The sequence below is a fragment of the Pygocentrus nattereri genome, chromosome 10 (assembly GCF_015220715.1).
Source record: "Pygocentrus nattereri isolate fPygNat1 chromosome 10, fPygNat1.pri, whole genome shotgun sequence".
Taxonomy (NCBI): domain Eukaryota; kingdom Metazoa; phylum Chordata; class Actinopteri; order Characiformes; family Serrasalmidae; genus Pygocentrus; species Pygocentrus nattereri.
The window spans coordinates 17821336-17845531 of record NC_051220.1 but is presented as its reverse complement, the minus strand read 5'-3'; the positions used below and the strand labels follow the sequence as shown (position 1 = coordinate 17845531).

General features: G+C 39.0%; 1 protein-coding gene and 1 pseudogene across 1 annotated transcript; both read right to left on the bottom strand.

Annotated features, from left to right (window-relative positions):
* Positions 1-250: 250 nt before the first annotated feature.
* Positions 251-1169, bottom strand: LOC108430619 (annotated as a pseudogene).
* A 620-nt stretch (positions 1170-1789) lies between these two features.
* Positions 1790-5065, bottom strand: LOC108430656 (cytochrome P450 1B1-like). The gene has a single exon (XM_037541722.1). The coding sequence runs from the start codon at positions 4853-4855 to the stop codon at positions 3275-3277; it is 1581 nt and encodes a 526-aa protein (XP_037397619.1). The 5' UTR covers positions 4856-5065; the 3' UTR covers positions 1790-3274.
* Positions 5066-24196: the final 19131 nt, after the last annotated feature.

Here is a 24196-nt window from a genome sequence, read left to right as displayed (position 1 = left end):
AAGTTAAATGCATAATTATCTGCTCTTTTGTTTAAAATATAAAGATAATAATGGAATAATTTGTATGACTTGCTTGCTACGTCGCATTTTTTCTTCTTTGAAACCCTTTTGTGTACAGAAAACAGACATTTACAGATAAGTACACACTTCACAGTGCATAACACACTCTGCTACTACAAGCAGCAAGTTTAATCTCTCAAAGGGGTGGCAAGCCTGACACTGGCATGGGGTTTAAAACTCATTTATGATTTTATGCTGCATTAAGTAATTCTCCCCTGGGTTTTGCAGCAATTGTGCAGTTAAATGGATTCAGGATCAAACCATACGAGCACTCTTGACCACTTTTATAGCTAACAGCAACACTTCCACATTAGCAATTTGTTCACCAATGCACCTCCTGTTCCCAACAGACAATATCATCATGCTGTTGGCCAGATCCTTATTAAAGTCTCCATTTTAATCCAGGAACCTTGATGGATTGAAAACATGTGGATCCTGCTGCTTCTGAAGATTGTGGTTGATGGACCACAGGTTGATGAACACCAGTAGACCCTCGATGATCACATCTGAGGTGGTGGAGTGAGGGATGGTCATGGCCACGAAGCACAAAGCCAGATTGGCCTTGTCCTTCATTGAAGGCAGTCTGTGATGGCCCACCACTTTATTGACCTGCTCCTGGAGCTTGGCCTGCATGTCTAGATGTTTAACTAAAAGAAACAACGTCCAGTGTAGAGAAGTAGAGACTGTATCTATGCCTGCACCAATGATATCAGCCACAGTGCTTTCAGCATGTGCCTCTGTCAAACCTGTGTCCTCATCTGCATGACCTACCACACTAATAAAGACATCGCTCCTGTCCCTTATAACCTCTGGGTCGTATGTCCTTCTGTGCTCTTTAACTTTGTTTATCACAAAGCTGAAAAATCTGAAGAAGGCTTGGATAATGCTTCGTGCCGGACTGGGGAAGTACTGAAGCTAAGACATGACATCCACCAAGCTCCTAGCATTTCGCGAAGTTTAACCACCCTCCCCAGCACGGTCCTGAACTCCAGGTCATCAGCTCATGCACAGGATTGAAACACTACCCCTCAGAGTTTAGTATCTCAATTGTTTTTTTCAAATCTAAAGCCTCTCTACTATGTGGCCCCCAACGATTGCTTACTTATCATGCCATAAACATCTGGATCTCTTCATACATCAAAACCACAGCAGTGTCAGCCAGAGGCTGTTGAGTTAAAATGAGGTTGAATTAACAAAAATAGCTTTATTTGGTGCTATTTATAAATGACTTTTGAACACTTTCGAATTTGCTTATTCATGAAATGCCCAGAAAAGCCTGAACTTCAAAATACAGCAGATTATTTGAATGTCCTTGTTTGTATCAGATACAGTATGTAAAACAATATTAGCTAAAGAAGAGGCATGATTCACTTTAGGATAGTTCATATTTTTGTTTTTACATGGATGCTGTTATTAATTTTGTTAAATAGCAGTTGCTTATTAGTCTGATTAGAAATGCTAAAATATTAGGCTTTTGTTTACAAAGTTTTTATGATTATTCCATATATTATCAGATATAATTACATATTTGAGGCAATTGCTGTATGTGCTCTTTTTCCACCATGTAATACCCACTTAGCGCTAGAAAAATAATGTCATAATTTGAATGAAGGAGGCAGCCTATGAACACTTTGAAGTTTTTAATGATCGGCACAATGAAAAAATACAAGCAATCTTAACTTAAATGTGCCTCATAAATATATGAACAGCACATATTTGCCATGAGATTTTGTGTGCATAATGGCCATGTTATATAAGTGTAATGATATAATTTTGAGGATTGTGGCTGAGCTAAGCAGTAAAGAAGAAACAGAAACTTCACCAATAAAAGTAGTAGTAAGGCTGCGCAAAGAAACAATGGACTGAATGAGCATAGATGACTGAATATGTGTTACGGCTGGTGTAAGTGTTTATATGTGATGCACATAAGTTATGAAATAACAGCACTTACTGAATCAACCCATGTATTTACATGATAAACAAACAGTGATATGCATGTTTAACTCTGGGACCTGGACACTGTAGTGAAACAGTATAAGGAACAAGGAATATGACATGTGGGTTGAACAGAGGAAAGCACTTTTAGTGTTTTAAAATTTTTATTTTATTTCAATCACTTCAGAATTAGCTTATTTTAAAAAGTTAAAACCAAACAAACAATGAATCATTTCTATGACTGCTTGCTTGTACATAAAAAATGGTTTTGTTCCTTGGCTTCAACACAGCTTTAGAAATTCCTGAACACATCTTGTATGGCTTGCAGAGCACTTGAAAACATTCAGTGCAAACATTTTAGCATGAAAAAACATGAAATACATGCTTTAAAAATATCCCCTAGGAACCTATTTGACTTAGGTTGTAATGACAGGTGAAATGCAAAAGGAATGGAAGTGAGAAAAAGCTTTTAGTAAAGTTCAGTAATACTACATTTCCTAAATTCCTAGACCCAGATTAAGCTTAAACCCTGCAATGTTATCACAAAGTCTAGGTTTAACCCATGTCTGGGAAACATTGAGCCACTAAACAAATTCACCTCATGTTCATTTTACCCCCAGTGATACAACATCCTGCTCACTGTACACTGACTACTGTCTAACTACTACTAGAGACGAGTGATTACTGAAGCTACATTTTCATTCCCTTAGGGTACAGTAGATGGTGTTAGCTATAAAATAGATGCTAATACTTAAAAATACCTGAAATATATCAGAGTACTCATAAACTCAAATGGATAAATGCATTAATATACAGTGTTCCCTTGATAACGAAGAGGTGCTCCAAGCTCTAAAAGCAGCCCTCCTTCAATATGATCCAACACAATTCACAAACAGACAATATTTTGGTGAATAATTAATACTTGCTGCTTATTAGAAAAAAAAAACAACAAAAAAATGGAAACCCTGCTCATATTGTTTTGGCAGAGGATAGAGGATGAATACACAGTGTGAAGTGTTAAGATGTAGTTCAACTATGTTCTTGGTTTCTCTTATACTACCAGACAGAACACTTGATTTAATATTATTGGAACCAAAGCTTTTTCTTATTAACAAAAAAATGTGTGAATAATCATTAAATATTAAATATGTCATTTATAAACAACAGAATTCAGTGCATCATTAATACTCACTGTTACATATAATACATTTGCAATCATTTCAGTCTTTGCTGGCCTTGAGTGATAACGTCAGATGGGTGGGAGATTAACTTCTTTATTTCATGCTGGTGACACAAGGCCAAGGAGCTTCCCTCTGACCTTGGCTGTAACCGTGTAGTTGACCGGCTTCAGCGCTAACCCGTATGAACAGTCCATGGTGAGAGGTTGAGAGGGGTTGCTCTCAAAGGTGCACTGATGCAGCAGAATAGCCAAGAACAAGAAGATCTCAGTCTTGGCAATCTGGTCACCAATGCATCTCCTCCTACCTGTGGAGAAGATCATGACACTGTTGGTCAAGTCCTTGTCAAGGGCTCCTTTCTCATCCAGGAACCTTGACGGATTAAAGATGTGCGGGTCTTGCCACTTCTGAGGGTCATGGTTGACAGACCACTGGTTGATGAACACCACCATGTCCTTGGGGATGTGAAGACCCTCGATGGTCACGTCTGAGGTGGTGGAGTGAGGGATGGTTACGGGCACAAAGCTGGTGTAGCGCATAGTCTCGTAGATGAAGGCTTCCAGGTAAGCCAGGTCGGCCTTGTCGTCCATTGAGGGCAGTCTGTCACAACCCACCACTTTATCGATCTGCTGCTGGAGCTCAGCCTGCATGTCTGGATATTTCACCAACAGCAGCAGTATCCACTGCATGACTGTGGATACAGTGTCCTGTCCTGCTCCAATAAGATCTGTCACTGTTCCCTCTACAAAGTCTTCAGTCAGCATGCTGTTCTTTCCATGCTCAATCACGCTGATGATGGCATCACTCATATCTCGGGTTACGTCAGGGTTATATGTATTTCTGTGCTGCACTACCTTGTCTTTCACAAAAGCAAAGAACTCATTATTGAGGTCCTTGAAGTTCTGGTACACACTGCGCACCGGGTTGGGAAAAGACTGAAGCCATGGCATCACGTCCACCAAGCTCCCAGCGCCCACCGTCTCTCCGAACTTATCCACCTTGCCCAGAAGGGTCCTGAACTCTGGGTCATCATGGCCATACCGCTTCCCGAAGCAAAGAGCGCAAAGGACATTAGCAGCAGCGATTGTGAATTCATGTGAAGGATTGAAATATCGCCTGTCTGCACTCAGTCTGAGAAAGCTCTGCACCATGTCCATGCATTCGGCGACCACATGCTGTTCGAATACTTTCTTGGTCTGGCTGTTTGCTGATGAGAAAGCCCGCAGGGTAGACTGAGCCACTCTCCTGTGCACCTTCCACTGCTCACTGTAATTGCTGAAGGTCATACTTCTCCCCCCTGAGACTAACTGAAAGGAGATGAAGTTGGGTCTCCCTGCAAACTCTTTGCTGTGCTGTATCAGAGCTTCACGTATGGCCGCGTCTCCATTCAGCACCACTATGTCATTTTGGCCGAGCCGGATCTGGTAGACATTGCCATACTTTTTGGCCAGCTTAGAGAAGGTGATGTGGGGCATCTGGCCCAGCTGCATGGCGTTGCCCACCAGAGGCCAGGCGAAGGGCCCAGGCAGCCTCTTCTTGTGGGTGAGATTGCGGATCCACAGGCAGGCCTCCAGGCAGAAGAGGAAGATGAAGGAGACCATGAGAGCAGGTTGAACCTGTCCACTCCATTCTTTTATGATGCTGCGTGCCTTCAAGTCAAACTCTGACTCTGGCAATGCCATCTCTGCCTCAGACTGCCTCTTTTGCTTCTCAGAATGAATGAAGACGAGTATCTTCTCAGTGGAGAAAGTTTTGCCAGTGGAGAAAGTTTTGCCAGTTTAGAGAACTTGAGATTCAGGATCCAACAGATGATTCAGAGCATTAAGGTATCTCAGCTGGAATGAGCTTTCTGCTCAGCTTTTGTAGCAACTAAGCTGAAAGGGGGCTCTACCAACGTCTTTTATATATACGTTTGCAGCACAGGGGCTGGGCTCGTTCCTACTCTTTTTACTCCTCCCATAGCGGTAGCCCTGGAGAGCCGCTCACATTGTCTTCGTGTCCAGAGCCATCAGCGCGCTCTGCGCCAGAGTGGAAGGAGCGCACAGACGGAAAGAGGAGGCGAGATTCCGAGCAGCTGGAGAGCCTCCCCGAGGACAGCAGGCAGCTTCACCTTTTCAGCGGACTAAGATGTTACTTCATGAGACGTCTTCACGCGCGTGCTCTCTTGCCTTGGACACAGTTTCGTGCGTTCGCGTAAAAGCAGCGTGGAGAGTGGTGGAGAGAAGTTCTCCGCGCGAAAGGCGCGCGGGTTTGGTTAGGCCGGTTTCGTGATGTCGGTCACTTGCTTTAACACTAGAAAGGCTGAGTAATGTATAATAAACCTTATCTCGTGTGTTTAAATGCTCACCATCCGTGCAAACTGTCCTCGCTCGCTGCAAAGTTTCACTTGGAGACTTGGCTCCGGCGGCGTCGCGTGCGTGCTTGTCTCGCTCTTGGTCACCCAGCATTACGAAAATGTTATTTTAAGTGTGATGCAATCTGCCAAAAGCGTGTTAAAACACCGAGAGAGGCTTTCATTATAGACAGCGCGCGGGGGGGGGGGTGTTCTGAGCTCCGTGGAAACATTTTTTTCCAGGTTGTCGTTACAGATTCCCCTGTTTGCGCGCTGCAGACTTTGGCATGAGCTCCGTATTTCCTCACTGAGCGCTGATTTACTGTGTTCAACGCATAAAAAAAGAATCGGCGTCCAAAATACGATCGATCTCAGCCAAACGCTCAGCCATCTGAAGGTTTGAGTGACTTTGGGAAAGTAAAAGGCTGTAAAGTTTCGTTATTGATGTCACTTGGCCAGAATGGGTGATTTCAAACATTCTCTGTCCTCAAATAATCCCTCCTAGTGTGTGGCAAGCACATATTGAATTCCCATTAACATCTATCAATGTGAGAAATGACTCCAAAGGAAATTCCAACACTTTTTCAAAATTGCTGCATAATTCATTGGCGTGAGCAAAGATAAACAGTCATGCAGAGCTGTTCAGTGTAGGGAAACTTTACTGGACTTTTACTCGAGTCTTACTGGATGTCTATTCAGTGGTGGTGGCAGGAATCAGGGGTCACAATGTCTATACTGCAAATCTAGCCCTTTTTTACTAACAAAAACAACCAGCCAACCTACACTTGTGTTTGGAATGTATACTGTCACTTTCAAACAACAGCAAACAAAAAAAACATGAAAAAGTATGTCAAAAATGGACATTGGAGAAGGCAAAAACTTTCCTTACTTTGAATGTAAGTTAGTGTGCAATGTAAAGCAATTTTATTTAAAATCATTTTGGACCATTTCTGCAGCTGCTGTGCTCAAATGAAGAAAAACAATAAAAAAAGAGGAAAATTCTGTTTGACAGCAAAAACATGTATAATGTTGCTAATGATAAACAAGAAAAAAGAAAACTTATGTTACCTTACAATGCCCTGCATGTACCTGTCTGGATTTAAAAGGAAAACACATTTTAGGCTAAAATCTTATCTTAAAGGTATATTTGGATTCATTTCATGTAGTGGTAGGTAGATTTTAGAGGCATAAAAAATGCTTCAGACATCTGGTTCCTTTCACCAGCATGGTCAGCAAATGGTAGGCAAAACAATGACAAATTTATTTATGAGATTTTGTACCATTTTATCCTGATTAACATTACATAAAAACCTCAGAAGACGTGCAGCTTCACTGGTCTTTTTGGATAGTGAATAGTGTGGTTATATTTGCATCACACACATCATGACTCATGATTCCAATCACTATCACTGTACAGAAGACATATAAAAGAGTTGGTAATATTATAAACTATATGAAGAGAATCTGTAAGTTACTCCAGATAGAGCATTTCACATCAAACCACTCTGAATTATGTTTACATCACAATTATTGAATTATGGAGAAGGTAAAAAAATGGATGGAGTTGTCCTGTATGCATAAACACACAATATGGTAACATCATCATCATTGACCTTCATTCCCTCCCCGCAACACAGCGAGGGGAAATAAAAAAAAAGAAAATTGGCATCTCAGCTTGACGCACATTTGATGTAAATGTACACTGTAAAGCATCTATCCTTCTTCTAACTGAGACTTTCTTCAAAGTCAGCTGTTTAACCCCTTAAAATCACAGTACTTTTACATACTTATTATTCAGTAACTACCGGGACTTCAGTGCAAACTGGCTGAGCTATTCTTTGGTTGTAGAAGTGTATAATAAAACTTTAGGCCTGCTTGTGGGCATTTGCCATTTAGGGGGTTAAAGCATCTGCATATTCAGACACTTCTGAATTGTTTCCCCATATAATCTACAGCCTGGTCTCACTGCAGGCGAAATGTATTAAAATTTCATATCAGAAAGACTCCTGCCAACAAAGCATTACTGCATTAAGATTCTGCAAAAGACACAAAGGTAATGAGGTGCTGTCTGTGACCCTGTTTTGTCAGTGATGTAACAGACTGCATATTTACATAATGTGTTTGTGCACCTCAAGTGCCCTGCACAGCAACAAGTGTCTCTGCTCTTCTATATTTTGCTAAAACTAGAGTTGATAAGGATGAGGCAATCGGGCCTGAGATAATAAAGAAGCACAGTTGCCAAGTTTTTACCAAGAATTCATCATTATGTCACTCCTGTCGGAAAAAAAACCTTGTATCTCCATTTTTGTTGTTTTTCAGTTTTTGATGTAATTTCAAAAATTATCTGTTGCCTTTTACACTGTATGTAAATTTCGTGAATGGTGAATGGGTCAAAAGAAATGGCCCAAAATGACTTGGAAAAAAAAATATGGTTGGATTGATTCACATTAAATGTAAAGGAGGTTTTTACCTTCTCCTGAAAAGCTGTGATTTTGGAGATATGATGCTTTGTTCCGACAACAGTGATCAAATCAAATCAAATCAAATCACGTTTATTGTCACATCACATTTACACAGGTGGAAAGTGAATTGAAAATCTTAGGTACGTAGACCACTTATAGAATGTAAATCTCTCTCTCTCTCTCTCTCTTTCTCTCTTTCTCTCTCTCTCTCTCTCTCTCTCTCTCTCTCTCTCTCTCTCTCTCTATATATATATATATATATATATATATATATATATATATATATATATATTTCTTTTTCTTATTATTTCTTCTGTGTGTGCGTTTGTGTATATATATATATATATATATATATATATACACACAAACGTATTTTGCATTATTTCAATGTACAGATGTACAGTAATATAATATGAAATAAAACTATGAAATGTGTTGTTGTTCACATTCTGTATGTGCAGTTAGTTTGAGGTAGATAATACATGAGATACAAAGGGCATAGAATACTGATATCGAAATCTTCCAGATTGTACAGGATATGAGTAGAAGATGTACAAGATGTTAATCTATGCATGTAAGTACAGATTTGCTACATTGAAGGTGTAGAGAATCAGAGTGAGTCTGATGAGATGTGGATGTGGTGGGGACTGTCCATGGAGATGATGACTCAGAGGTGCAGTGACAGGTCTATAGACCGATACACCAGAAATATTGGCTGTTCAGCAGCCTGATGACCTGGGGGAAGAAACTGTCTCGGAACTGGCTGGTTCTGGACTTTATGCTTCTGTACCTCCTCCCGCTCAGCAGCTGTGAGAACACATTGGAGTACTGCATCACTCAGCCTCGCCAGTTTTACAGAATGGACCCTTTTCTGTTATCACAAAGAGTCGTGCTTACTTCAGGTTAAGCGTTAGCTGAGTAAACCTCCCCTCCGCTTCATACAGATGGTATTTGATTTATGTCACACTTGTCGCTTCCACCATATTGTTGAAATACCATCGGTTGGCACAATATAGTGGTGCTCGTAGAGCCACCGTTTGTACACCATCAGTTTATAGAGCAACTTGTCAGATAAAATAGCCATTGTGCGTGGTGCATGGTTGCAGGAACAACAGCAACAAGAAAACAGTGTAAACTTTTACAGCTTTCCTGCTGTCCTGTATTCTGCACTGAGCCAGAGGAGATATCTTTGCAAAGTGAGGATAAACAGGAAAAAACTTTCAGACATCTCCCTGAGGTGAAGCGAAGGTTCTGTGAACACTTATATGAGGGATGAATTCTGTAGTTTTGCCCTTGATCATTTTAGAGTGTTAAGAATTGTTGACGAATGATAATGATCACTGATTGATGACTGAGTTACACAATCCAGATCTCTTTAGCTTTGGCCAGACAATGAATGCAGCTAATAGCAGAATGTTTGCTGGGCTCACATAACTTCAGCTAATATCATCCTAATGCTGTTTAATCCCATCAAAAATGTTTGTTTGGATAACATGGTTTTGTTGGAAAAGCCTTATTTCTTTCCTTTTGGTTTCTGGCACAATATATTTACACTAGTAGTTTCTTTTGCCTTGTTTTACTTACTATCAAAGTGTTTTCACTTAGTCACTTCATGCATCTTGACTATCAAAACCCCTCCCAGTACAAACGAAACCCCTCTCCTGTGCCTGCAAGGGAGATAATCATGAAGGATGCATATGATTGGGTACAGGACAAAACAAAATGCTGAATAGCGTATAGATTTACACTACTGTGTAAAACAAACTGTAGACGAAGAAGCTGAACTGATATATTGGTAATTAATTGCCATGTCACATGCAGACATACACATTCCATCCCACACTGCAATCTGATTTCTGTATGACTAACCAGAAACACATTTAACTGCTAAGTATAAATGCATGTAGCTAAAATCCTATCAGGATACAATCCAGATACTAGTCGCATAAAGTGACCAAGTATAAACAGGTTTAATAGTTTTCATCCCATGCATGCTACTTTTCCTTAGGTGTATGCTTTTCATATATGTTTCAGTTAGCTGCCTAGCCTTGTGTTGTGTTGAGTTAGTGTTCTCCCTGCTGCTGAGTGTGGGCCTATGCTGTTGACTACATTCACACTAAGGGTTCACTCATCACTGTTTGGCAAAAAGGTCAATATTAGTTCATCAGAAGTAGTTACATAATTAGCTATTAAAATAGATAATCATATTAAGATTCTAGGTTTGACAAGCTCAAAAAGTGAAAATAAAATCATACGAGTTTACGAGTTGCAGAAATGTGTTTATGTTAAACAAACACAAAATATGGAAGTTATTCCAACATGCAGTGTTTAATATCTTAAGCACATTAAGCACTTGACTAATTTTTCAGGGCAATAAGATGTCCTCAATGTTTTTAAGTTACGTGAACTTATTTGGGCTTACAGTGTATGATACCCAGCATGCATTACACAAATACATCATACAACCAATGGGATTCCCCCCATTGATGTCTCTGATTACTCATTCATAGGTTAATAAACACAGGTGTGGGGTTCGCCTTCTTAGTAGTAATGGTAGCTATTTGGCTTCCTACACCCCAAAGCAGCTGCAACTTTTCAAATGTTCCTCCCACCTTCAAGATACATCATCAAGAGGTGGTTGTCCTAGTATTTAAACCAGACAATCTTACACTAAAGACAACTTTGAAACCACTGTTAGAAGCAAGACACCATGTTTACAACAGAGGTGAAAATGGTTACATGTTTAATTTTGTTCTTCTTTAATGCACAGTATATCAAGGAAATTTGAAGGCTACCTACATAAGAACTTCATGACGCATTCATAAGCACTGAATAATGTGTTTATGAAGCACTACTTGAACATTTATTAAGTGCTTATGTCGGTTCTCGCAACCTGACATAAGATGTTTTATGAAATAAATGACATTGTACTGACAGAATAAGAATAAACGTTGAACATATTTACAGCAGTAAATATATTTAAAACACTATACATGACTATTTATGTCAGCATTCTTAAGATCATTGTACTGAAATCAGGTTAAATATGCCTGGAAACCACCCCCTCTTCCCTCCATGGCATGGATAAGATGATTGATGCAATTATGTATAGGGTTTAAATATGTTTAGTGCTGTAAATATGTTCAACGTTTATTCTTATTATGTCAGTACAATGTCATTTATTTCATGAAACATATGTCAGGTTGCGAGAACCGACATAAGCACTTAATAAATGTTCAAGTAGTGCTTCATAAACACATTATTCAGTGCTTATGAATGCGTCATAAAGCCCTTATGTAGGTAGCCTTCAAATAAAGTGTTACCGGAAATTTGTACTGAATCACTGGATACTTTATATCGCATTCATATCAGGACTCATATCTAGACACCTCTATTGTGGGTGTGCTACTGTAGGTATGTATAACACAAAACATCTGTCTCTTTGGTTGAAATAGTAGCTAACACAGCATAAATGATTTCTGCTCTGTAATGTTTATGCTTTTGTGCTGGGCAGGACATATCTCGGTCGGCGCTAAGACATGTGCTTGGCGTGGAATACAAAGTAAAATGTATTCCTCATGGAAATCACAGTTCCAGCCATTCTATTAACCTTTCAGCTGCACTAATTTAAGTTCCTGAGGCAAAACATTTCTTCCCCCAGCACCAGAGAAGAAATTAGTGTTTCTCGTTCCTCACCAGCAGCAGAGTTTGTTTTTGCAGGGAGTTAATGGCTGTAATTGTGGACACTAAAACATTTCCGAAGTGAAGCCAGTGAGTTTAGAGGGACAGAGTCTACTAATAATCTTAAACAGTCACTCCCTTTTAATGGACCTGTGCGCATATGTGAGTGAGTGCATATGTTTACGTGCACTCATTAAGGTAACCTATGTGCAGGGCTACCTGAACTTAAGCATATCTGTTTGTCAGCTCAAATTTGTTATTCATAACCGTCACAAGAGTGTGATGAAAACTTGTTTAAAAAATACGTCTTCTAGTCTAAACGGTTTATCAATGTAAGAAAATGCCAGTTCCTTTAATTGGGATATGGAAAGTCACAGTTTAGTGTTTTAATGTGTTTTTTTCTCCCAAAGGATGCACAAGTAGCGTAAGGGTCCCATAATAATGAGTAAGTAGCACACAGAGCTTTGCATTTATCTATATGCAGATACTGTTTTATACCAGATCATGCCTTAACGCTGGTGATCATATTTTTAATAGGGCGTGGCCACAAATGAACATGTTGAGGTCACAAATTACTATATTGAAGCCATAACTGACTGTATTGGGGCCACAAATGACTCTATTGAGGTCAGGAATTACTATAATGAGGCCACAATTGACTATGATGAGGCCAAATTACTATATGTTTTACTATATGTTTTACTATATGTTTTATATATATATATATATATATATATATATATATATATATATATATATATATATATATATATATATATTATCATCATATAATTCATATATAAAATCTAATATATATATATCATCATACCATTTTAAGGGCTCCAAGGTTACCAGTCTGGAGCTGTAGGAAACATATTTGGATTGCTCTTGGCATTAAAAGCAACATTTGCACCTGAGTTCTAAAGTTCTACTTCAGACTACACCCTGTCCACACGTATACAGATATTGTTCCCTCATTTTGGCCTCCAGTCCACACAAAAATGAAATTTTCAATCACTCAAAATGAAAATGCTAACATCACACCATTAACTTGCACATAGTTGTTGATGTTTTCAATTTCTGAGAGTGCAGGTCTATATCTGAAATATGAATGATAACCAGGTTATTTCTGTAGGCTCGGTTAGCTGGGTTTTTTTTTTCATTACTACCTAGAACAGATTTTATGAGGTATCATCACTCTTTACTGGACTGATATGCTCATTTATGTGTTTTCAAGTTGTTTTGATGCTCCTGTGTGGACGAAAGGAGATTTGAGTACATTTACATTTACAGCATTTAGCAGACACTCTTATCCAGAGCGACTTACAAGAAGTGCTTTGTCTATCTAGAGAAAGTATCTTTGCTAGTTACCAGTAGGTTAGAGAGAAAGCTAGTCCTGAGCTCAGATACTGCTAGAAACAAAAAGTCACTGTTGATACCAAGAAAAAAGGAACAGAGTTGAACACAGAACTTTGTGCAATACAATACAATAAACTACAATGCAATGCAATAAAATACAAATATAAGTGCAGCACAATATATTGCAATCAATACTTAATTCAATGCTCATTTAAGTGCTGTGTGAAGAGATGTGTCTTCAATATCCCACTGGTGTGGACAAAGTAACTGAAAAAAGTAACTACATTTTCAGCAATATCCAGATATGTGTGTATAAGTCCTCAGTGTGAATTTTGTGCTCACTAGCTCGTGTTTAGCTTGATAAAAGTTTCTTTCCCACTGAAATGAAAAAACGCTGCACAGAGCTATGTGGTTTCTATGTGGAGATGTGGAGATCAATGTGATGTATATCCAATCAGCTTTACAATTTTACAATTTTTGGATATTTTAATTATGAAATTCACTGGGCTATACTGAGAAACTTTTAAGAAAACCTATCTAAAGTTTTGAGTGATCCTACAGAACTGAGCTGCCTAAACCACCAGGCCACTCATGTGAAAAGAGCTTTTGATGCCAGACTCTTGAAATCACAGGATAAATGGTACATTATATTGCTTCCTTTCCAAATGTCAAGTTTAACATAAAGCATGCTATCCTGTGACATGTAGGCACACCAGTGTTGGGCTGAACTGACTGGTTCAGGGAGCTAGCAGGTTCCCACAATGTTCTTGGCCTGAGAGCTGGATATGCATGACAGCAATAGCATTGCATAGCTTTGAAGTGTTTTATTTTTTCTCCCCCATTTTTAATCAGAGAACGTTATCAGAGAATCAAAGAAACAGCAGAAACAAACAGACCCTGCTTTTCCCAAAGCAGCATCATGTTAAAAAAGACTTCAATGGCATGCTTAGGAATCTCAGTGTTGTCATATTCTGCAGTGCAAAGGAGAAGATCCAGAAACATGTAGTAAAGCCTGCTTATGCAGTATCTGAACTTAATAACGACATCAAAAATGTACTTTATGGAGTAAAAAGAACTATAAATTTTTAAAAAAGGAACAATTGTGGGTCCCAAATAAAGGAATTGGTCATTTATCCTGTTCTTGTCTGTCAAGGATGGGCAAAAAAGACTTAATTTAACCAGAAGATACACAAATGGTGAACTTATGTTGCTTTAAAAAAATGTCTCCTCCTTGCCCAGAGTCTAAATTTCTGGGGAATCCTCCAAACGTAGCATAACACTGCTTCCTTCTGCTCCATCTTTCACTATACACACACGGCCTCTCGAGTTGCCATCAGTACTAATTAGTGTCAGGCCTTGTGGTGTGTGTGTATGGGTTTGTCTACGTGTGTCTGTGTGTGCGTGTGTATCTCTTCCATGTGGCTGCCGTGTTTGCCTGTGATTATCCCTTGTAACCTGGCTGTGAAAAGCTGGCCCTGACCCCAGCCTGACTCTCCTGGGGGACGGAGACTAGGGCAGTGTGTGTGTGTTTGAAACCCTGGCAGTGTGTAGCGTGTGCAGACAGGTCTCACTGTGGATGCAGTCTGTCCGGCTCTGGAGCTAATCATTGTTTACTAGTCTCATTTCCACTTCTTAGTGAGCTACTGTCACGCATGGCCCAGGGGAAGGAGAGCAGAGAATAGGAGGAGTGGAGAAAGCCTGGGGGTCCAACAGTTTAGTGGGACTGTAAGGGCTGGAAAAAGCTCCACCAAAAAATGATTTGCAAATCCTTTTCAACCTATATTCAACTGAATACACTACAAAGACAAGATATTTAATGTTCAAACGGATAAACTTTGTTTTTTGCAAATATTCACTCATTTTGAATTTGATACCTGCAACACATTCCAAAGAAGTTGGGACAGGGGCAACAAAAGACTGGGAAAGTTGAGGAATGCTCAAAAAGCACCTGTTTGGAACGTTCCACAGGTGAACAGGTTAATTGGAAATGGGTGAGTGTCATGATTGGGTATAAAGGGAGCATCCCTGAAAGGCTCAGCCGTTCACAAGCAAGGATGGGCGAGGTTCACCACTTTGTGAACAACTGCATGAGCAAATAGTCCAACAGTTTAAGAGCAACATTTCTCAACGTGCAATTGCAAGGAATTTAGGGATTTCTGGAGTAATCTCTGTAAGTAAGCAGCAAGGGAGAAAACCAGCATTGAATGCCCATGAACTTTGAACGAACTCAGGCGGTACTGCACTAAAAACCGACATCATTCTGTAACGGATATTACCACATGGGCTCAGGAACACTTCAGAAAACCACTGTCAGTGAACACAGTTCGTTGCTCCATCTACAAGTGCAAGTTAAAACTCTGACATGCAAAGCGAAAGCCACATATCAACAACACCCAGAAACGCCGCCGGCTTCTCTGGGCCCGAACTCATCTGAGATGGACTGAAGCAAAGTGGAAAAGTGTTCTGCGCTCTGATGAGTCCACATTTCAAATTGTTTTTGGAAATCATGGACATTGTGTCATCCAGGCCAAAGAGGAAAAGGACTGTCCGGATTGTTATCAGCACAAAAAGTTCAAAAGCACTGCATCTCTGATGGTATGGGGGTGTGTTAGTGCCCATGGCATGGGTAACTTACACATCTGTGAAGGCACCATCAATGCTGAAAGTTACATACAGGTTTTGGAGCAACATATGCTGCCATCCAAGCAACGTCTTTTTCAGGGACGTCCCTGCTTATTTCAGCAAGACAATGCCAAGCCACATTCTGCACGTGTTACAGTAAAAGAGTGCGAGTACTAGATTGGCCTGCCTGCAGTCCAGACCTGTCTCCCATTAAAAATGTGTGGCGCATTATGAAGCGCAAAATACGACAACAGAGACTCTTTTACTATGAAGCCCGGACTGTTGAGCAGGTGAAGTTGTACATCAAGCAAGAATGGGAAAGAATTCCACCCACAAAGCTTCAACAATTAGTGTCCTCAGTTCCCAAACGCTTATTGAGTGTTGTTAAAAGGAAAGGGGATGTAACACAGTGGTAAACATGCCCCTGTCCCAACTTCTTTGGAACGTGTTGCAGGCATCAAATTCAACATGAGTGAATATTTTTTATATGTTTATCCGTTTGAACATTAAATATCTTGTCTTTGTAGTGTATTCAATTGAATATAGGTTGAAAAGAATTAGCAAATCATTGTATTCTGTTTTTATTTATGTTTTACACAATGTCCCAACTTCATTGGAATTGGAGTTTTACATATAGATGTATGACATGGTCCGAAAAACTGCTACTTGATTCACCTTTAATAACTTTTTTCCCCTGTAGGTTTGTATCTGGTGCATGGGAACATAACTGATGTCATCTCATTAACTGAATCGGAGTAAAAAAAAGTATTCTCTGCTGACTGACACATCACACTGCTGTGGGTACCAAAGCTGTAGGTATGTTTTTGGAAGTAGAGGCAAGGTAATGGATGGAATGGAATACATATATTTGGAATATGTATTCACAGTGCAGAAATTAAGTTAGATTTTGTCAAGGCAGTATTCACAATATAGTTTTTTTAAATATCACATAGTTTATTTTTTTACTCTAAAAGTCTAAAAATGTCAGATGGGGCAAGCTTCCAACCATATATGTTGAATAAGTAAACTGTCATAAAAGGTAATTTAGTTGAAATTATGAATTTATTAAATATGAAGTTATTTATGCTTTAGTTCATGCTACAAAATAAGGCAACTTTAAAAGTACTCAACTTACTGAAAAAAAAGGCTGCAAGTTCTTTGTTCTGTTTCAGTTTATTTTCACATGTTTTTATATAAGATGGGCCAGCATCAAAAAGGAGGCCCCAAGTGACCTTCATGGTGCAATGCATCCATACATAATGTTGTAGCTAGCAACAATCTAACCGATGTGTCCAGAGCAAAGACATTTTTACATGATGGTGTATAACATGATGACAAATTTAGGACCAATCAATAAATACGCTGGTATGGATATAAAGATAACTTCTGTGGGGTTTTGCATGTTTCAGTGTATAGTAGAGCAGTGTGTTTAATAAAACAGAAAACAAATAGCCTATTTGTTTGTTTCTTCTCTCCTTCCAACAACCTTTTTTTAAATTTTTTAAACAATAGTGAATTATTAAAAGCCTGCTGTATGCTTACTGGAAGTTGAAGCTGAAAGATAAACCACATCACACCACATTTGAGTGTTTTTTGATTTATTAATTAATTTAGCAAAAAAAAAGATGTTAAAAATGTTCCTGTTTTATTTGGGTTATGTTTTTGTCCTTATGCTATCTATGTGATTTCTGTCAGTTTTACCAACACTTACTTTACCGTTCACAAGTTTGGAATCACTTGCTATCCTTGTAATTTGTCCTCATATAATAAATTGTTCTTACTCAATGTAGCTGTAATTATCTTATAAAAAATACTCTTATAAACACTGAAGTTATTTTTAGATAGTTAAATAGTTTTTCAAGGAAATTGAGTTTCATATACTGTAAATTCTATAAGGTATACTTTTTTGTCATCTACAACGAAATTTGACCACCACTTCAAATATGAGGCATTCTGAATGTTAAATTTATTCTAACATAATATAACTTCAGGCTCCACATAGCTTTCTGAAAATCTGCTTCAGCAGCTTCTTTCATCATCATCATCATCGTATTTGAGACACTTTAGATTCCTGAAAGCACTGCACAGGACTAGCATACTGAATTCATTTCTCACAGTTATGTGAAATAATATAGATATGCAAATTGGTTGTATTCCAAACTCTTGAATAGTATTGTACACTTGCCTCAGTGTAAATATTTGGTAGCTACTAAGCTCAGTGTAAAAACAACTTTGCATGAGGCATCTTGGTTTGATTTAGTAATTTAGTAATGCATAAACCTGAATTTAGAAAACAAACTTACATTTTAAGCCCTATACAGCTGGGGAAATGCACCTGGTAAGATTTCAGTTTTGAGTGTTTTTTTTCCCTATTTTTGCATTGTAAACAAGTGAGCGTTGAAAATAGATACGCTACTTCATTGCAGGTTTGTGTATTTTAATGCTGATGTTTTGCACTGTTAAATTCTCATATTGGTTAGCAGCAACCCAGATTTTCTCAGTATGACATAAGTGTCTCAAAACTCATCAAATATTAAATTCATCGGTCACATTAATTAATCATGATCAACAGCTCTATGTTCATAGAAAAGCAAGTGAGTTCACCCTGAACCTCCCTGACATGCATAAATCTCACAGTTCACCTGCTTGACATTGACATGCTATTTTCTTTACATCAATCCTATGATCGTTTCCTTTACAAATCCCCCACAAAAGGTCCACTCATGATTTACAGTCATCTTTGAGCTGCGATGACAGTGAGTTTACAGAATCACTTCTTTGCTAACGCTTGCCTGAGGGTGCAGATGTTAAAATGGTGTACTGTGAATGTTTGTGTATTTTGCCAGCTTCACTAAGCCAAGAAGGTCTGCTTAGCCTGTACTCTGTCTGATTTCACATCCCTTGGGGTGTGGGAAAATTCTCCACAAATCCACCAGAAGACCATCAAACCACAGGAACTTGTGGCTGCACTGATAAGCAGTGCCTGGTGGGCACGACTCCTGAAAGCTCCGACATTGCGTGACATTTCAGTGAGGTCAGTTGCAATAAATACAGTGTGATGTGCACTGCTAGGTCTGACACTGGCCGCTTAGGCTAATAGGACTATGGCAGATGTCTCTTAGATTTGTAAACAGTGGATTGGACTGACTTTAAGGCGAAAGGGCAGTTTTCAAATGCTAGTACTCTGCAGTGATCACTGTTGAGCAGTATTAAATACATCAAACGAACTGCGTTTCACTGTGTTGTAATTCATACAGTGTTGTATGTTGCTGTCAGAGCTGCAAAAAGTACAGAAAAATGATATTTAAGTGAAAGGAACAGTGAACGTTTAAAAACACACACACACACACACACACACACACACACACACACACACACACACATGCCTTTTAAGCTGCTTATCCTTCTGGGTTGTGGGGGGAACTGGAGTCTATCCCAGCAGTCTTCGGGTGGAAGGCAGGATACACCCTGGACAGATCACCAGTCCATCACAGGCCAGACAGACAGACAGACAGACAGACAGACAGACATATACATTCACACACACGTAGGGGAAATTTAGTGTGTGTGTAATGTATATAAAAAACAAAGTGTTGTTTAAACATCTACTCAAGGATGTATGATGTGTGTAAGATGTAGTGGGATCTGTTTCTAGAATTGGAATATAGTACAGAAAACTATGTTTTCATTAGTGTATAATCACCTGTAACTACGAATTATTGTATTTTCATTACACAATGAAAACAAACCTTTCAAATCGACATACATCTACAAAGCGAGTGTCTCCTCTTCCAACTAGTTGTGGTGCCATGTTTCTACAATAGTCCAGAAGAGACAAAAAAAAAACGCTGGTTCTAGAGCAATGGTGCTGTCAAAGGGTATCAAGGGGCACAAAGGCTACACTGATACAACCTCTGGTCCCACCTTTTTCCACCCCAGCAAGCTGCATATGCATAATATGCTGCATATTTGATTATGAATAAAAGCAGCGTTATCACCACTGCACTGAATGCATGATAACCAGAAGTCACACAACGTCACTTTCATGATTTTAGCTGGACCTACATTTTATTTTACATGAGCAAGAAATTCAGCAACAACCATGCAGTAATAATGGCAGATAGCTCATGACCAAACTTAGCTACCTACCATTACAGCACTACCAACCTAAGGGCACATCTTAAAAATATGCACCCAAATGCATCGGATTCAGTTCCTCCTTAAATTCATGTTCCTCCTGATAAAGCATGCTCATGGGCATACACGCAGCACTGAAACAATGGAAAGCAAAATAGGTGAAAAAATCTTATGCCTCAATTAAATAGTCCAAAGAGAAGATTTACACCTTTTCTTACTTTCCATAGTTGCAGTGTTGTTTGGTGCTGATTTCCTCTCAGTGAATGAAGCTCCTGGGTACTTCATTCATGATGGGGAATGTGAATTTAAGGGGGACCTGAATCTGATACAACAATGCTATTGTATTGATTTGCCTTCTTATGGACATATTGCACATAAATATACATTTGAATTGCTCTAACCTGTATTTTTAGAAGGAATAATCAAATGTTGTTTCTGGCCAATTTTCACATTCCCAATGCTCACTGGATAATTAGTAACATTAACTGCAAAATAGGAATCCATCAGTATGGAATTCCTCAACTGTCATATTGACATATTGAGTTTTCAATAGTTTTCAAACATAGTCTGTTTACTATAACAGCATAAGAGAATTCCTGAAATTCAGTCAAGGCTTTTGGTTTTGGTGTCCTACCCCAAGATTTTCAGTGGCCCCATCAGGCCACCCCCTTCAGATGTTTGCAATATGCAGCCTCACCTCTAGATGCCACTAAATCTTACAAACTGCTCCTTTAAGCCTGGTTTACACTAGCTGTCATAATGCTATCACAGGCATGAATCACAGATTGTGAAAAAATTCTTTAATTGTGAGATAAAATCAGGGGGTCTTTGAACGTTTAATCCACACTGACTGATTTACTGCCTCTGCGACCACACACAGTCTGCAGTGAAGTTCTGGCAGTGTGCCAAAATCTTGCAGTATGACTGCTGTTACCAAACACTTCTAAAAACAATGAATAGCATTAAATGAAGTATATGGTGTGCAAGAGGGAGAGAGATCATAAATTAGCGTGAAGACTTTATTACTCATAAGTAAGAATATTCTCTTACATAATTCACCTTGCCCAGCTCACGATTTATATATAGAGTGATGTGTGATCTGCAGGGAAATAGTAGAGTTGGTTACCACTTATTGGAGAATGAACATTCCATATAGCCCTTTTCCTCCATCCAAGATGTTTTTTCAGACAAAGCATCGTCTGTCTGAATGATTTGATAGCATGGCTCTCTTTGCATAGAGAATATCAGAAAATCCTTATCATATAACTGACAAGCAACATAATAGTCTTGACATGACTAAGATTTTGCAATATGACATGCTGTAATTGCACAGCGATCTTTAGGAAGCACCGAATGCTACTTGGGCACTTGTGGAAGGTCTTTGGCCTGCTAATTACGAGGGAGTTGGTCGACTGTGAGGTGCTTTGCATCTAAAAATGAAATGTTTTAACAAAAAAAAAAAAAAAAAAGGTTTCTTTGTTCAATAGTGTGTGGTGCCGTAGTGTATGTGATGCAATGACTAATGTGCTGGTCCTAACACGAAGATAAATTACCACAGTTATGGGCAGTTTTATTTTATGCTGTTATGAATTTGGTTATGTGGTTTATTGCAAACAATAAGTTAAAGTGTTCTTTCCTGTTCATTACAGTTTTGCTTTCCCTCAATTTATTTAAGAGGCTTCACTTTGATTTTTTTTCTTTTATGTCTCGCCAAGTTTATTTTTCTTCATCAGTGCATTTTCAGCATCATGTTATTTTTGTCCCTGCAGTCTTTCTTACCACATAGGCTACGTCTACATCTTGATTACAGTTGCTGCTGTTTGGGGGCCAAAGTACCTGCAGTTACTTCACCACAACTGAAATACCACTGATCCTATTTTAATGCCCTCCCTTGTGACTGTCTGATGTGTTGTGTAACCTCCTGAACTAGCCACACACCAATCTGATAGGACTTAAAGGAAATTCCCCAGATTTTTCACATTTTCTACATAATTCGATTATTCAGATGTAAACAAGGTCATTTAGTGTTTTAGATGCAATTCAGAGAAAATGATCAGCTCTTATTTTATTACAATTGGTGACAGGAACCAGGGGCTACGATGTAAAAATAGACATTCCATTTATAGTAGCAATTAATCAGTGAACCTAAAAGTGTTTTCTGAGTTTTATATGTAATGCTGATAATGGCAAATCCATAAACATATATTTTATAACATAGTAACACACATTTCAGCTGTGAACACATTATAAACAGTATGTTTTAGACAAAAACTTGCTTTCAAAACTACTATAAGACTATGTGTCTTTGGAGCCTATCCTAGCGCTCATCGGGCAGAAGGCAGGATACACCCTGGACAGGTCGCCAGTCCATCGCAGGGCAGACAGACAGACACAGTCACTCACACACTCACAGTCACAGTCTGGGGCATCTTTTCTGAACTGGTATGCAATCATGAAATGAGTACATTAAATGTATCATATCTAAAACATTGTATCTGACGTGATAAGCAGTCTGCCACATCTTTGCAAGACTTGCAAGACCGGTAAATTTCAGGTTATAATTCCTCTGCGGTCACTTAGAAGAGAACCTCCGTTTTAGTCTTGGCTTCGCTCAGTGTACAAATGCAAATACACACAGACAAATTCTCTTCCCTGATAATCCACTGTTATAAGATAGTGTTTATAACCAGTGATTAATTGTTAGTGGACAAACCTCAAACCATGGAGATTATCCATGAAAACAAGCACAATTTGTATAGACTTTACTAAATGAAAAAAACAGCCTAACATAACAGATATGAATTAATGTAATTTACTTACTTACACCACATACCATTATGCAGAGATTGAACAACACTCAACACAAAGTTGGTAGTTCACAGCTTTTAAGCTTTGTTTTTGTCATCAGGCAAACTACATAGGCAAACTGCCAACAAAGCCATTTTTGGGGCTGTAGCTTAAGGCTACACTCAACAGACACAACATGTTTTAAAAGAATCAGTTGTAGCCCACCTTAGCACTGTGTCACAGGGCTTTGTCGTAGTTCTCTTAGCTGCATTTAGGATGATCTCTGATTTATCAATGTTTCTGGTGCTACTGGTTCAAGTTAAGAGGCGTTGAGAGTGAGAGTCACCTCCATAAAAGTGCAGTCGAGCATCATTAAGTATGCAATTAAAAACATGGTTCTTTAAGTGTTCTTTAGTAAAGAGAATGGTCCTACTTAGAACTATGACTTCTATATAGAACCATTTTATGTTTAACTTAACTTAAATGTTTCTTTGTGTGGTGAAATGGTTCTTCAGATTGATGTGATGTGATGGTTCTATATAGAACATTTTTTATATTGCAAAAGAAGGGTTCTTCTACTGCCATAAACTTGTCACCATTTTTGGTGCAATATAGGACCATTTTCAAAAAGGTTGTACATAGAACCATATATGCAACACATTCTGACATTTCAACATGCAACGAACCCTTTAACCATGAAATGGTTCTATATCTGTAATGCTGCACAAGCACAAGAAGACACTCACGGATCTTGAAAACAAAAGTCTGTTGAATGAAAGAGGTGTCAGAAAGAAACACAGTCTCAGGGCAAATCCAAAATCCAAATCCAAAACCAAGAAAGAGTCAAAACACAAGTAAAGGAATCAGAGAAAGAATGCTCAGTAGTCCAGTGAAATGGCAATACCTCGCAATGAGGAGATCAAACCAAAGACTATTTAAAGTCTGAGACAAACACACACAGGTACTGTGTGTCTGGCACTAAAGGAAGGGGATAAGGATAGGCTTTAGTAATATTGTTCAACCCTTTATAGTCAATACATGGACAAAGTCCTCCATCCTTCTTTTGCACGAAGAAAAATCCTGCAGCTGCCGGGGATGTGGAGGGACGAATGAACCCTTGGCACAGGGCCTCCTGCACATACTACTCCTCCATGGCTACTTCCTCAGCCTGAGTGAGAGGATAAACACAAGGCTTGGGGGCGGGGGGACATGGATTATCAAGGAGTTTGATAGAACAATCATAGTCTCTATGAGGTGGCAATTTTGTGGCATTTACTTTGTCAAAGTCTTCAGCAAGATCAGTATACTCAGTTAATCTGAGTATTCACAGCAGGACTCCCCACAGATGTGGAATTTGCACAAATGCCAAGGACTTGCAAACAGTTCTCAAAACAATAAAAGGACCAAGACAGGATTTCTCTGTGGGACCAGGAGATATTGGGATCATGCGTTTTTAGCCAGGAGATACCTAAAATCACAGCATAGTCAGTGGTTTCAAGCACAAAAAAACAAATGTCCTCAGCATGTAGAGAACTAATGTTCATTTTAACAGGTCGTCGTCTGTGAGTCACACTCTGTTGTCAGAGGTTCCATCTCAATCCACAACTGGTTCAGCAGACCAGCTTGGATGAAACTGCCTTGGG